At 43.4% G+C, this 12,721-nt stretch overlaps 1 protein-coding gene across 8 annotated transcripts in view; it reads left to right on the top strand.

The window, feature by feature from the left end:
* Nucleotides 1–11,765, top strand: part of LOC142994550 (zinc finger protein Aiolos-like) — a 50,211-nt gene extending 38,446 nt beyond the window's left edge. For 5 of the 8 annotated variants that reach the window (XM_076145268.1, XM_076145266.1, XM_076145267.1 and 2 more), the window contains 8 exons: nucleotides 727–798; nucleotides 1,613–1,678; nucleotides 2,861–2,959; nucleotides 4,927–5,343; nucleotides 6,098–6,265; nucleotides 6,774–6,890; nucleotides 8,059–8,169; nucleotides 10,595–11,765. In XM_076145268.1, coding sequence (XP_076001383.1) covers nucleotides 1,627–1,678; nucleotides 2,861–2,959; nucleotides 4,927–5,343; nucleotides 6,098–6,265; nucleotides 6,774–6,890; nucleotides 8,059–8,169; nucleotides 10,595–11,232 — 1,602 coding nt within the window. In that variant the 5' untranslated portion in view covers nucleotides 727–798; nucleotides 1,613–1,626 and the 3' untranslated portion in view covers nucleotides 11,233–11,765. The remainder of the gene's footprint in view (nucleotides 1–726; nucleotides 799–1,612; nucleotides 1,679–2,860; nucleotides 2,960–4,926; nucleotides 5,344–6,097; nucleotides 6,266–6,773; nucleotides 6,891–8,058; nucleotides 8,170–10,594) is intronic. The other 3 variants (XM_076145273.1, XM_076145272.1, XM_076145274.1) reach the window with 3 other exon arrangements.
* Nucleotides 11,766–12,721: the final 956 nt, after the last annotated feature.

Raw genomic sequence — 12,721 nt, 5'->3', positions numbered from 1 at the left:
CCTCTCATCATCCAGCTCTTAAGATGGCCAATAGCTGCTTCATTGTATGTCATTTATGAGGTGCTCCAATGCGTGTGTGTGCATGTGGGTATGCGTTTAAAGGGGTCACACAAGGTTCAGAGGCTTGCAGGGAGTAATAATAATGTTGGTATGTAGGTGTTTGTCAGCTGCTAATGAGCCGTGTGTGTGTCTCCTCCTGACTCTGGCAAAAATAAGACTTGCACGAGATTCAGAGTTTTGTGTTCTGTTAACAGCTTCTGAAGCCTGAAGTGTAATTTGCCTTGAAATGTATACACGTTGTTTATATTACATGTGTAGTTGTAGCTTTTATAGGCACTTTATCTTCTAAAGACCTATTTTATTGGTTGACTCACGGGCGGGGGAGAAATGTTGAAGTGACTTAATGGTTCAGCCACAAGATGGAGTAATAGCACTTTAAATAGAACCCAGAGTGCAGACATGTGGACAGTTTAATCTGATATTTAAATCATAACCGGGCGCTTGTATCAGTCGTTTTCAGTGTTGCATCTCTGACAGATTTAGGTTTTTAAAGCAACGTTATGAATCATGAAAGTGATAAGGTCCCGTCTAAGTTAGTAAGGAGTTCCTGCTCCACTTCTTGATCATGCAAAACTATGCATTGCTCCACCTCATTAGAAATAAGTTCCTGTTCCTTTAAGGGATCTCTCCAAAAATTCAGTGACGTTGCTTATATTCCATATTCAGAGAAAGTCCAGTGGCAAAGCGTGGAATCTCCTACTACAAGAGCTTTCTCCTCCAGGTGCTGAGCCAAAGCAGGTAGGAAGATTTTTGGATGAATTAAACCGTTATCACCCGCTAAAAAAAACACAAATAAGTACATTGTTACTATGGAGACGTGACCTTCATGCTTCCTTTCGACTTCTTGAAAAAGTTTGTTACTGCTCAATGTGTTAATCGGTAGATAATCTGCCTAAATGATGAAACCTTTAATCCATATGATGTTTATGTTCTGGTACACGCTTTGTTAAACTTATTAAGTTGTGTACACTTGTCACATTAACCCCAAAGTGTGTATTTCAGTGGTTATTTAAATGTGTTCATTGAAATTGTGACATGAGCAGAGTTTAAAGGTGCACAGTTGAATATTTAATTTCCTAATTCATCGTTTAAAACTGTGACTTTGAGTCGAGAGTCACTCTGCTGCTGGCGGGGAAAGCTGTAGTTCACTTGCTCCTCTGTGCAGACTAGGCAGGAAATACATGTGCAGCAAACATCACGTATGTCTCGTAAGGCTGAGTGTACTGCCAGGCTCGAGCAATCAACCGTGGACTTCACAGTTTTTTAATAAACCTCTTTTTAATCACGGTCCAGCTAACAGGAACAGCGAACTGCAAGTGCTGCCTCTGTTTGTCATAGACATTTGTTCCAACCAAGTCATCATGGTTCAAGCAGTTACATCTGCTTCAAACAAACAAGAAGCCTCATCTTAAATATACGACTATCCTGTCTATTTGCACTGTTGGTTCTTTTTTTCTCCCCTTTCCCTGTAAACACTTTTTAAAATGCAACTTTTCAACGCCTTCAACCGTCCCTTCAACTTTCTCTCAGACTTTTTAGTTCTTCTCCACAGACCAGTCTTTCATCATGAACACAGACAAACATCCATTATTGAACTCCTCAGAGAGGGACGGGATGGGTGAGTATCTGATTCCTTGTCTATAATGCGATCATGCAGCACCCTTGCCTCTACAGCTGCCACCATCCTGCATGCAATGCCTGCACACACACACGACCATAGAATGCAGTAGTACACAATGAATTTACGGATCTACAAAGGTAAAAGTAAATAAGTAACAGCAATCAAATGCAAGTATCCAAGTAATTAATGGTTCTTGTCAGAGTTATAACTTGTGCTGTACCTATACAGTGTTTCCCAACCTGTGGTACTCCTTGGTATGCTTGAGCAGTTTAGTTTCAGGATCACAATTTGTTAACAAAATAGATTTTAGAAAATATACGTGATGTCATATGCCTGTAGCTAAAAGGAAAACTGTCGAAAACTGTTGAATTCAAGTTCAAGTGACCACCGTGTCAAGCAAAGTACTACAAGCACGGTATTGATGTGTCACCGCTCGTGACCGAGTCAAATACACACAGTATATTCTATCAACAACCATGTCATTCTCAGCGCTGTCATAGTTTTGGCTGAAACTATGAGTGATGCAAAAGTTAGTGATGCGCTAAAGGAAGTTTTATTATGAAAGAAGAATGCTTCAACAATGTGTCTAATGGATGATATTTCCCTCAGTGATGGATAGGTTTAATCAAAATGCTTAATTTTGAGGCCTTGAGTGTAAATACATGTCAACTTTAGAGCCTTAATTTGTTTTTGGTGTCCATGAGGGGTACTTTTGACATAGCAAAATAGCTCAGGGGGTACACAACACATTAAAGGGATATCCTTGATAAATAGCTTTTCACACAAAAGCTCATATTCCCAAATATGGGGATGTCCATGTTTTCAAATCATTATGTGCTAGTTTGGGTGCTGTAGAAAATCCTCCAACCTCTTTTTAACATTCATTGAAACAAGCTTGAATGAGAAGGGGTTTACCACAGACTTACAATACAGTATAAAACAACTTTTCTCTCTGAACTAGTAGGAAGTAAAAGTACGATGGCTTCCTAAAATGGAAATTACCAAGAAATGTACCAGTACATCAAAAATGTGTTGTATGGCGTCTGTTGACAGGTCATAGATGATCGTACACAGACGACATGTTCTTGTATATTAATAGTGATATTATTACACTTGATTCTAAAGAAAACAAGTGACAAAGACCAACTGTTCTCACACACAAAACTTGTCACTTTTCAGACATTTGCGGTGATGTGACGGATGTGAAGGCGAAGGAGGAGGAAGATGAACAGAGACAGGAAAACTCATTCAGTAAGAATGGAATGCAGTGTTCTGAAGGTGTGACAAATCCACACACTCACACACTCACGTACAACATCTAAGCTCTAGACGTGTTTCTCAACTTTCCATCTCATATTTTTAGACAATGACCTGAGACCCCAGAGTGACTTACAATTATTAGTGAAGCAAAGTCCTGATGTGATGACACGCTGGTATTGAGTGTCGCGTCTAGCAAAGGACTATAAAAAGCTGCTTCATTTTCAGTGTGACCACTATGCATGTCTAAGTTTATCTAAGTGGGTCTGAAATGTCTCATATACCCGAGTGTGGGAGTCTTCTCTGTGTCGGGTTTTGCAACAACATTTGAGTGGAGTCAGAGCAGCACAGTTAGTTTACCCAATCAAAGAAAGCATTCAAAAGTCAAAATGTAGAAGTTGACTTGGCTATCACTGTTGAAATGTCCCCTGTGTTGTAAATGCCACCTGCTGATTATCCAAGTCTGATAACTGAATTAATTAGTAAAAATAGTCCAAGTTTGTCTGTAACTTGGTCGGTATAAAGACGGCACTTTGATGTTTGTTGTTTGTGTTTGCTGACAGGTGATACTTGGTACTCGGCGTATCACTGACCTTATTCAGCCACAGAGATAACACGGTCATATATGATATATGATATTGACTTTGCAACATCTCGTCATTGTCACTCTTAGCCAGAATGCTTTGCACATTTCTAAATTCAGATCCACCTTGCCAGAGATGTGCAATATCCTGAGCAAAGGAATATGTTTTGATCAGAGCGTTGTGGCATTAATCCTTCATTTGCCATTAAAATAATCTGCTGTTATAGGCAACGCTCCTATGTATTTCTGATTGCCATCTGTGTGCCACAGTCTGTGCATTTCCTAAAAGCCTGCTCTGTCTGATACGCAGCCTGCGGTTCACTGCTCTGAGACCTTGGACTCTTAACGGGCCTCTCAGTACTTGGTGTGCGTGCAAAGTTTCAGTAGCACCTCTAAGCGCTTTCCACAATACAAGGCGCTGCTCTTCACCTCATCATCAACTACCACCACCACCACACTGTGGTTTTTGGATGGAACTGAGTCTGATAGGGGGCCTGGTTGACGCTTAGTATGGGGCGAGGTGACAGGTCCTGCAAACCAGGCCTCAGGACTGTGTGTCAATAGCTAACCAAGTAACCATATGCAGATCCTATATGTTGGTTTGACCTATGTGCACAAAAATGGTTTGAGTGTTAGTTTCATTAGTAGTTAGTAGTTGAGAGGAAAAGCTATCATGTTGTGTAAATGTTGGCGATGACATGGAGACCACATAGCTGAGCACAACATAGGATTTTGGGAATATACAGTGGTTGTAAGACTTTAGGTGCAGACAAAGAAAAAACATTTGTTCTTTCAGTGTTGAATCATAAAACCGTACCCAGCATGCCTTGCAAGGTGTGTGGGTTTGTTACCTTAAAATTCGCCCCACTAATTTCTAATTTAAAAAAGAAAAGTTGTTTTGTTTGTACTTTCAGTGTTGAAAAAGACATATCAATCAATCAGAACTCTGTCTTGTTCAAAAGAAGAAGATTCTGTCAGTTTGAGGCATCTCCTGGCCTGCTTCTAGTTCCTCTATATTCAGAGGAAATGCCTTCTCCTTATCTCAAGAACACATCTTTTTCTAATCTCTTTGTGACTCTATGCTTTGGCCCAGATAAAGCTACCCACACTTGGGAGACGTGTTAACGCTAATACCAAACTATTCAACTATAAATACAAATGTAGAAGTGAAGATGTGTCTGTATTTCACATTCTGGTTGGTGGCGTTGCTCCTTCTTCTCAAGCTGACATACCTCCTTATTTGGAAACAAGAGCAGACATTAACCTTTGCACAGGAATAACACATCATTACATGTGTCTGTCACAGTTACATATACATGTTTCTCACAAGTTTGAGTTATTCCATGTCTGTAAAGTAACAGATCAGGTACCGTTTCTCCAATGTACTCTTTGCTTCCTCCCTTAGATCCCATACGAGTAAAGACCGAGACGGAAGAGAGCGACGACATGGAGCCTTACGTCAAGGCTGAAAAAGAAACCGAGAACACCCCAAAAGAGGAAGCAGAGGGGGGCAGTGAGGATGGCATGGAGGAAGGGTTTGATGGAGAGAGGACAGAGGAAGATGATGATGAGGAGCAGGACGGGGACGATGAGGGAGATACCCTAAATGAGCCACAGGATCTATCGCTGATAGACTATACGCGTTACGAGAGCTCAGGCCTTCCTGACGCCCACGCAGCGGCGATGGCGTCAGGAGGAGAGGCTTACGTGCCTGGAGCCGGGGCTTCGCGCAGCCCGCTAACAGGAAAACTGAACTGTGACGTCTGTGGCCTTTCCTGCGTCAGCATCAACGTACTGCTGGTGCACAAGCGAAGCCACACTGGTAAGCACAAAAACCTGACCTCAAACACAACTCTTGTGTAATCAGCACACTGTAGATGGGGCTAGAAGATAGTGACTGGCTGTGACTAGGACAAGACGTTTGATCGAACGTACCTGTGATTAAGGATGTGTCTGCATCATACATGACGCACGTGACCTGACCAGTCCAGCAGCGGGGGGCTTTGGTTCCAGAAGTTACTATCAAATCTAATGCACCTTTAACCTGCAATGCAATAACCTGGCTCTTCATTTACAGTAAAAGACTCATCAACACATCATATCATACACATTCACTTCTGTAATTCTCCCATCTTAACTTACATGTTATGGGGAAAGAAGTCCCTTAATAGTTCAGTAGAGTATTAATGTGAATCATGCATGTCACTTATTAGAATTCAAATGAGTAAGAGTGATACTACTGAAGTAAGTACTCATCCTGTGGGAATAATCTTGAATTTGTCAGCAACATCAGCATCATATAGAGAGAAAATAAAAGGTACACGATCTGTACAAAAGGAAATAAGGTCAAAAGTTGTGACAGTAAAGCAGAACAACAAGTAAAGGCTGCAGAATGTTTGATGGGAGATGGAAGGAAGTGGAAAGATCCTGTTGCTTGAATGGATTTGCCATACAGCTTGACATCTTTAATTAACTTGAGAATAAGGGTAGTAGTAGTAGTTAGAAATGTAGCTTTCAGTATGTTGGAAAGCAAATGTCTTCCATGACACAACACTCCTGTTTTCTGTCTCACGCAGGCGAGAGGCCTTTCCACTGCACCCAGTGTGGGGCCTCCTTCACCCAGAAGGGAAACCTGCTTCGCCACATCAAACTGCATTCTGGGGAGAAGCCTTTCAAATGTCCCATGTGCAGTTATGCCTGCCGACGACGTGACGCCCTGAGCGGGCACCTGCGCACCCACTCAGGTAGCAGACAGACAGCCAGCTGCACTCACACACTCGCACGTGCAGTCTAGCACCATCATAAGGGATTTGTTTACTACATGCTTTGGCAAGTCAATATCACATCATGGAAAATCTCATTCGACTCACTTTGGAGTGTGTTATTATAGTTTACATTCTATAGACTGAATATATGTCTAAAAATGTAAAAAATAATAACCCACTCAGATTCATTCATGAGTTAGTTTGAGTCATAATGGTCTCACATGCTTTATGTTCTATTAAATCTCCGAGGAGGAGGTTCGCTGAGCACGCATGTTCTTTTCCAGTAACATGCAGTCATTCTGTCACACTTACTCACTTTCTGTTCACGTGTTTTACCTGCAGAAATATAGCTCAGCGTGTCTAAAGGTGACTGTATCCGTTATTATGCAACCTATGAAACCGTGTAGTTAGTGAATAACACTTGCTATACCCTTGTGTCAGATGTATGTTTCATGTGTTTGTCGTTAACTGAAACTCCTGCTCACAGTAGAGAAGCCCTTTAAGTGCAACCACTGCGGTCGCAGCTACAAGCAAAGAAGCTCCCTCGATGAGCACAGAGAGCGATGCCATGTGTACATTCAGAGCAAAGGTCCTGCTGAAAGGGGTACGCGGTGCACACACACACACACACACACACACACACACACACACACACACACACACACACTACACTACACTACACACACTTCACACACAGCCTTCTCTCGCTGCCATAGTCTAATAATCTAGATATATGCAAAACCCCAGCAAAGCACCTACACACACATCCATGCATCAAGTGCGCACGACCACACTTCACACACCACCACACCAATCCTTCACTATTTGCAGAGTAGAGTAGAGTAGGAGAGAGTTTCAGTTTCATGCCTCCAAAGCAGCTGGAGAAAGATTTTTAACATCTTAATGTATGAGATTATGTCATATTGAACATAAAGCGTTCATCTGAATTGGAACAGCTGTCAGAGCAAATCTAGGAAGAAGAAGAAGACGGCAAAAAGACATCAGTACCATGAAAGTGACTTCAGATACAACCTCAAGTTTGACCTGTAAATCCTATGACTGCATGGTTTGACTTGAACACGTTTGTACATACACAGTGTGTGCAGAATTAAAGAGGTTATTGCTTACAGATGCCGTTTTACAGCCTCGTTAGATTAATGAGCTTATGCTTGTTAACTATCATTAGAGCTAAATAGGTAATGGCTGCTGTGGTGTGAAGGCACTGCGCTGTGAAGACCATTTCCCCGGTCTTAAGCAGCAAAGGGGAAACCGAAGACACACACACACACACACACACACACTGTCAGTGTTTACAACCTCCCCCCCAAAATTTACCCAAGAGAACAGTTGTGTAGTTGCAACACACGGACAATGCTCTATTTTGTGGTCACCAAATGTCATGAGTTTATGCCTGATAAAGCTGTGGTGGTGAGGAAGTACATCCTCAGCCTGTGATCATCTCTCCTGTATTAGTGAAGTAAAACAACTCCAGGAAGTGAGGTCAAAGGAACCTGTTTGCAATTAATAGCCCGATCCTCCCTGTTTGTATTTGCGTCAAGCAGCTACACTTCAGTTTGAAACCTCAAAGGCATTGACAGGTGGACAGCTGCTGCTCATATCACACACACACACACACACACACACACAAACACACGCACACTCCCTTTACTCATGATACGGCTCCACTGAGGTCTTCATTTCCTTCTATGTGTCTGACTCCCTTGCTTTCGCGCTCTCACTCTTATCACTGCCTCGCTCTCCCACTCACACAGAGGACGGCCACACATCCAGGACTCAAATGGGCACAGAGCGCGCGCTGCTGCTCGACAGGCTCGCCAGCAACGTGGCCAAGCGGAAGAGCACCATGCCGCAAAAGTTCACGGGTAAGAGCAGCTGACGAAAGAAATTGTTTGTGTAATATGTTTACCTACTGATTTAAGTAATCTAACTGGAAATTGTCATGGTCACTACTTAATTCTATAATTTATAATTTGATAATGTACAGCTGCTCACTGACTTCTATGTTTTAAAACTCAAACACTCCTACATCTGCTCTCCATATGTATTTATGCGTATACTCTGTGCTTTTTGCTGTGCATGCTTGCTATTTCAGATGACCATATTCATGAGTATTTCAAGTTGTCTGTCACAGCTGTGTGTTTGTTTGTCTGTTGGTCCTTTCTGGCAACCTCCTTCTCTTACCAAACAGGATTTGAGGGCAGAGCACCTGCCTCATACCTGCACTGCACCATAGAGTGGCAGACCACTGTCCTAAATTGTCTGCGTGAACTGTTTCATAGGTGGGTATTAATGACTATGCCTATGCATGGGAGAGAGAGAGAGAGAGAGAGAGAGAGAGAGAGAGAGAGAGAGAGAGAGAGAGAGAGAGAGAGAGAGAGAGAGAGAGAGAGAGAGAGAGAGAAATAACTCGGATAACTTGCCGAATGGAAGGAACTAAGACAAGTTTCAGTAAATGTCTGACTTGGCACAGCAGCAGTTTCCCAAACAGCCGGGTCATACTCGTGATTTGGAGTCGTGAACGTGCACGTTTGCTGGTTAAGCCAAGGTAACATTGGTTGATTGTTTCGCAATCAAGCCTCAAGCTGCTGGCAGAACGAGGGCGTATAGGCAAAAGGACTCCTACACGTCTCTATCAGATTGACAAATGAAGTGAGATCTTTCAATATGACAACCACAGGAGGGAAAAGAGAGGTAATGTCTGTGTAACCGCAGTGAGGGCGGGAGGCGAGAAACGTGAGCAGGTGCCTCTGTCTTTACTTTTTTCATTGCAGCTGCAGAGGCCTTCGTCTGCTTCCTCTCAGCTCTCTGTCCTCTCATGCCTCTACTGCTGTAAGCAGGAAGCTCAACTGCTGGCTCAGGACGTGCTCAGATGTTACAGCTTTAAAGTGTTTTGCGCAGTGAGCCTGTCATATTCCAGCGCACTTTGCTCATCCTGTGTGTGGGGGGGGGGGGCAGTGTGCTTTTGTTCTCCACTGCATCCAGAGTCAAGGTAGGGATCCCCAAAGTGAAGCATTATGGAAATGTAAGGACAGCTGAGGTTTTGGATGTAAATGTCATTTTCATATTCCTGACACATACTAGGTTATAGGCTGTTGGAGCATTCTTGGCTTGGATGAAAGCTCTCTCAGCACAACAATCAACACAAACAACGCATTAGAAACAACCAGGTTCAATTGTAAAAAAAAAAAAAAGAAAGAAAAAAAACATTTTCAACTGCTATCTGACTTTTGTAACTTATTATTTAGCCGTGTTGCTGTGTTTAATTTCCTGACCGCAATGACAAAGCAGTCTCAATTTGCGACAACTCGGCTCTGCAAAACCCTGCATCTTCAGAGTCATATATGTTGTCTATAATATAGACCTCCATGGCAACTTCACTGCTCTACACACAGGACTGTTCCTGATCATATCGGTGCCTTAGACCCTTCACTTCCTTTACACAACACACACGCATGAGAAAAGCCACGGTTGCCATCACGCTTCAGTAATGGCAGAGATTTCCATAAGCACCGGCTGCTGCCTAAACAGCCGACTACTCATTTAACTCCAGCCGGCTTCTTTGTTGTATACATTTTTGATTCTAACGAAATACTTTTGCTCAACAAGTTGTGATTCACAATGCCTGCAAAATAATGCGAGATGATAGAGAAACTGTCTGCCTGTATCAGTCCCATCCCCATGTGCTCTATAGGAAATGTGTGTGTGAGAGCGCACAGAGTCAGTGTTTGACCAAAATAAATGATGACGAAACACAAACACGTTAAGAATTGAATTGATTGCACAGACAGAGGACGTCCTTACCAGACGGGCGGCTTCACTGGAAACACTGCTGTGGCTCACGAGTGAATGAATGAATGATCTTTATTTACATCGCACTTTTACATTACAAACACAAACTAAAGCATGCAATGCAAAGTAACAGGTCTATCAGATATGTAAGTAAATCATTTCAACGAGAATTCAAATCTAAAACCAATGCATAGGTTGTATAAGACATGGGATTATAAACACTGCAGTTATAATTGTTCCCAACCCCCCGTCGCTCTCGCTCCTGCTGTCTCTCTCGCTCTCTCTCGCTCTGTCTGGTACCTCTTACAGCCCAGTTCACCTGTGGCCAGAAACAGCCCTGTCTGTGAGTCCTGGAGAGTTATTGGTAACACGTTTCACTAGTAAACGCTTGAACTGATGCTTGCATGCTGTCGTATGTGTTGTTTTTGATGGAGATGTACTTCATGAGTCGTTGGAGTGCAGCTTTGAATGCTCTCTCTTCCCATGTTGCTGGTCTAGGCGATAATGGCGTCTGCCTGGACCTGAGCTTTAACAGAGAACTAGTCCACCCGACTGATGCCATGGAGCTTCCGCCGGGCTCCCCTGGGCCTGACACCCACCATCATCAGCTACCCATCCTCACAGGCCCGAACGGTGACGCCGCTCACTCCCACAGGTCCTACCCCATCCCGTTAAGCCGCAATGACCTCAGCTCGCTGGCCCTCACCAACGGCCACAAGCTGGGCGTGACCCCACCGGGCCTTCACGGTGCACAGCCCCCTCAGGGACACCTCGGCATGGATATGTTCCACACTGACAGCTCCCAGCCAGTCATGTACAGCTTAGGTCACCTGCTCGGGGGGCTGAACCACCAGAATGGCGTCCCTCACCCACAAGCCCAGCCAATCCCTTTGTCTCCACTGGAGGCTCTACGGGCGGCGCGGGCCGACGGGGAGACTGGGCCACTGCCTGGGGCCGTGTACCCCTGTGGCCACTGCAGGGTGATCTTCCTGGACTATGTCATGTTCACCATCCACATGGGATGTCACGGTTTCCATGACCCGCTCGAATGCAATGTGTGTGGGCATCGCAGTCGGGACCGCTATGAGTTTTCTTCTCACATAGCCCGCGGCGTACACCGGCTCGAACTGAAGTAACTTTCGCTCATGAAAATATTCACACGCTCACACAATGTACACACACAGATTCACACACACACCCACACGCACACTCACACACTCACACACACAGACATTTACTCATATAAGTAGCTAGTAGTATCAGAAATTAATCAAACGTGAAGTAGCAGCTATCTCTCTGGTGTGCGTGTGCTTGTGTGTGTGTGTGTGTGTGCGTGTGTGTGTGTGTGCGTGCGCGTGTGTATGCGCGCGTGTCTGAATGAGTGATAAAGAGAGAGAGAGAGACGTTAAAGGAGTGTAACGGGTATCTGTTCTTAGTCATATTGTGCTCATCTGTAAAGTGATTATGCGGGAGTAATTGTTCTTCCATCCCATATAGAAATGTGTCACCGCATGTGATTATGTATCTGCTCTTTGTATTATAAAACTGCTGTCGAATGTTCAACAAAGTAGAGAGTGAACACATTAACCGCCTGTCTGTCTGCCGATGATCTTTTCCTGTTTTCTATATTAACCTGTGAAAATAAAGAAGCGTTTGTTTTTGTATCATACATAGACTGAACATTGTTCAGAGAAGTTTAGCTTCTCTAAGAAAAAACACTTGCCAATAGTAAACCGTAGAAAAAAAAATCTTATTATCTTGAAGGTCACATGTCTTCTTTTAGGCTGTGGTTTCACAGAAGTGCATTTCTCAGCTTCAAACCTCACTAACTGCTCCCACAAGTCAGAGATGGTTCACACATTTGCAGAGGCATTTGTTTCCCCACACAAAAACCGAAAGGCATACGTAGGATTTAAGTTAAGGTACAAGAAAGCATAGACGCAAAGCACAGGGGCAGTGGAGATCGTAATGGAAAGTCAGAATAAAAATATACAGTGCTCTTTAACACGTGAAGATTCCTCCAACAGAAGAAAAGAAAGATTTTTTTTACAGCATATCGGCACCAAAAAGGAGGAGCAGCTTCTGAGAATGTGTATGTTCTGAAACTAAACCAATCACACCAGCATTTCTTCCCCCAGATCCTCAGGAAAGTGCCAGTGGATAGCAAATCTCCTCATGGCAGCAGAATCATGATGCTGCGTAAACAAGTCAACCAGGTGTCGTTCTGCTGACATGAATCCAGAACAGTGGAATCCTCACAGACCCTGAGATCCAGGGTACGTAACAATTCTTAACGGTGACCGTAGCATAATCATTTCATCACACTCTCATATAATCTGGAGAATTCATTTTAATTCAGTTCACCAGTTTGTTTACGTGCAAACAAAGGGACAGTACTTCAGCAGTCTAAGCTAGAGAAACACAAACCAGTAATATATGCCAGCATAGATTTACATGTTCCCAATACATAATTAAACTTTATGAGCTGTCTCTTCTGGGTTCTTTCGCTGAAACGCTCATCACTGATTCCTGCCCGTAACAGTCACTATGCACTGTATGTAGGTGTGTATGTGAAAATGAATGCAGTGTTTTTACTTGAACCACATGTCAGGGTGAAGATGTTGT

The sequence above is a fragment of the Genypterus blacodes genome, unplaced genomic scaffold (genome assembly GCF_046128005.1).
Source record: "Genypterus blacodes isolate CSIRO-AG114 ecotype Tasmania unplaced genomic scaffold, CSIRO-AGI_Gbla_v1 ptg000030l_1, whole genome shotgun sequence".
In the NCBI taxonomy this organism is placed as follows: Eukaryota; Metazoa; Chordata; class Actinopteri; order Ophidiiformes; family Ophidiidae; genus Genypterus; species Genypterus blacodes.
Note: the sequence above shows the minus strand (reverse complement) of the source record. Positions and strands in the feature narration are given on the sequence as shown.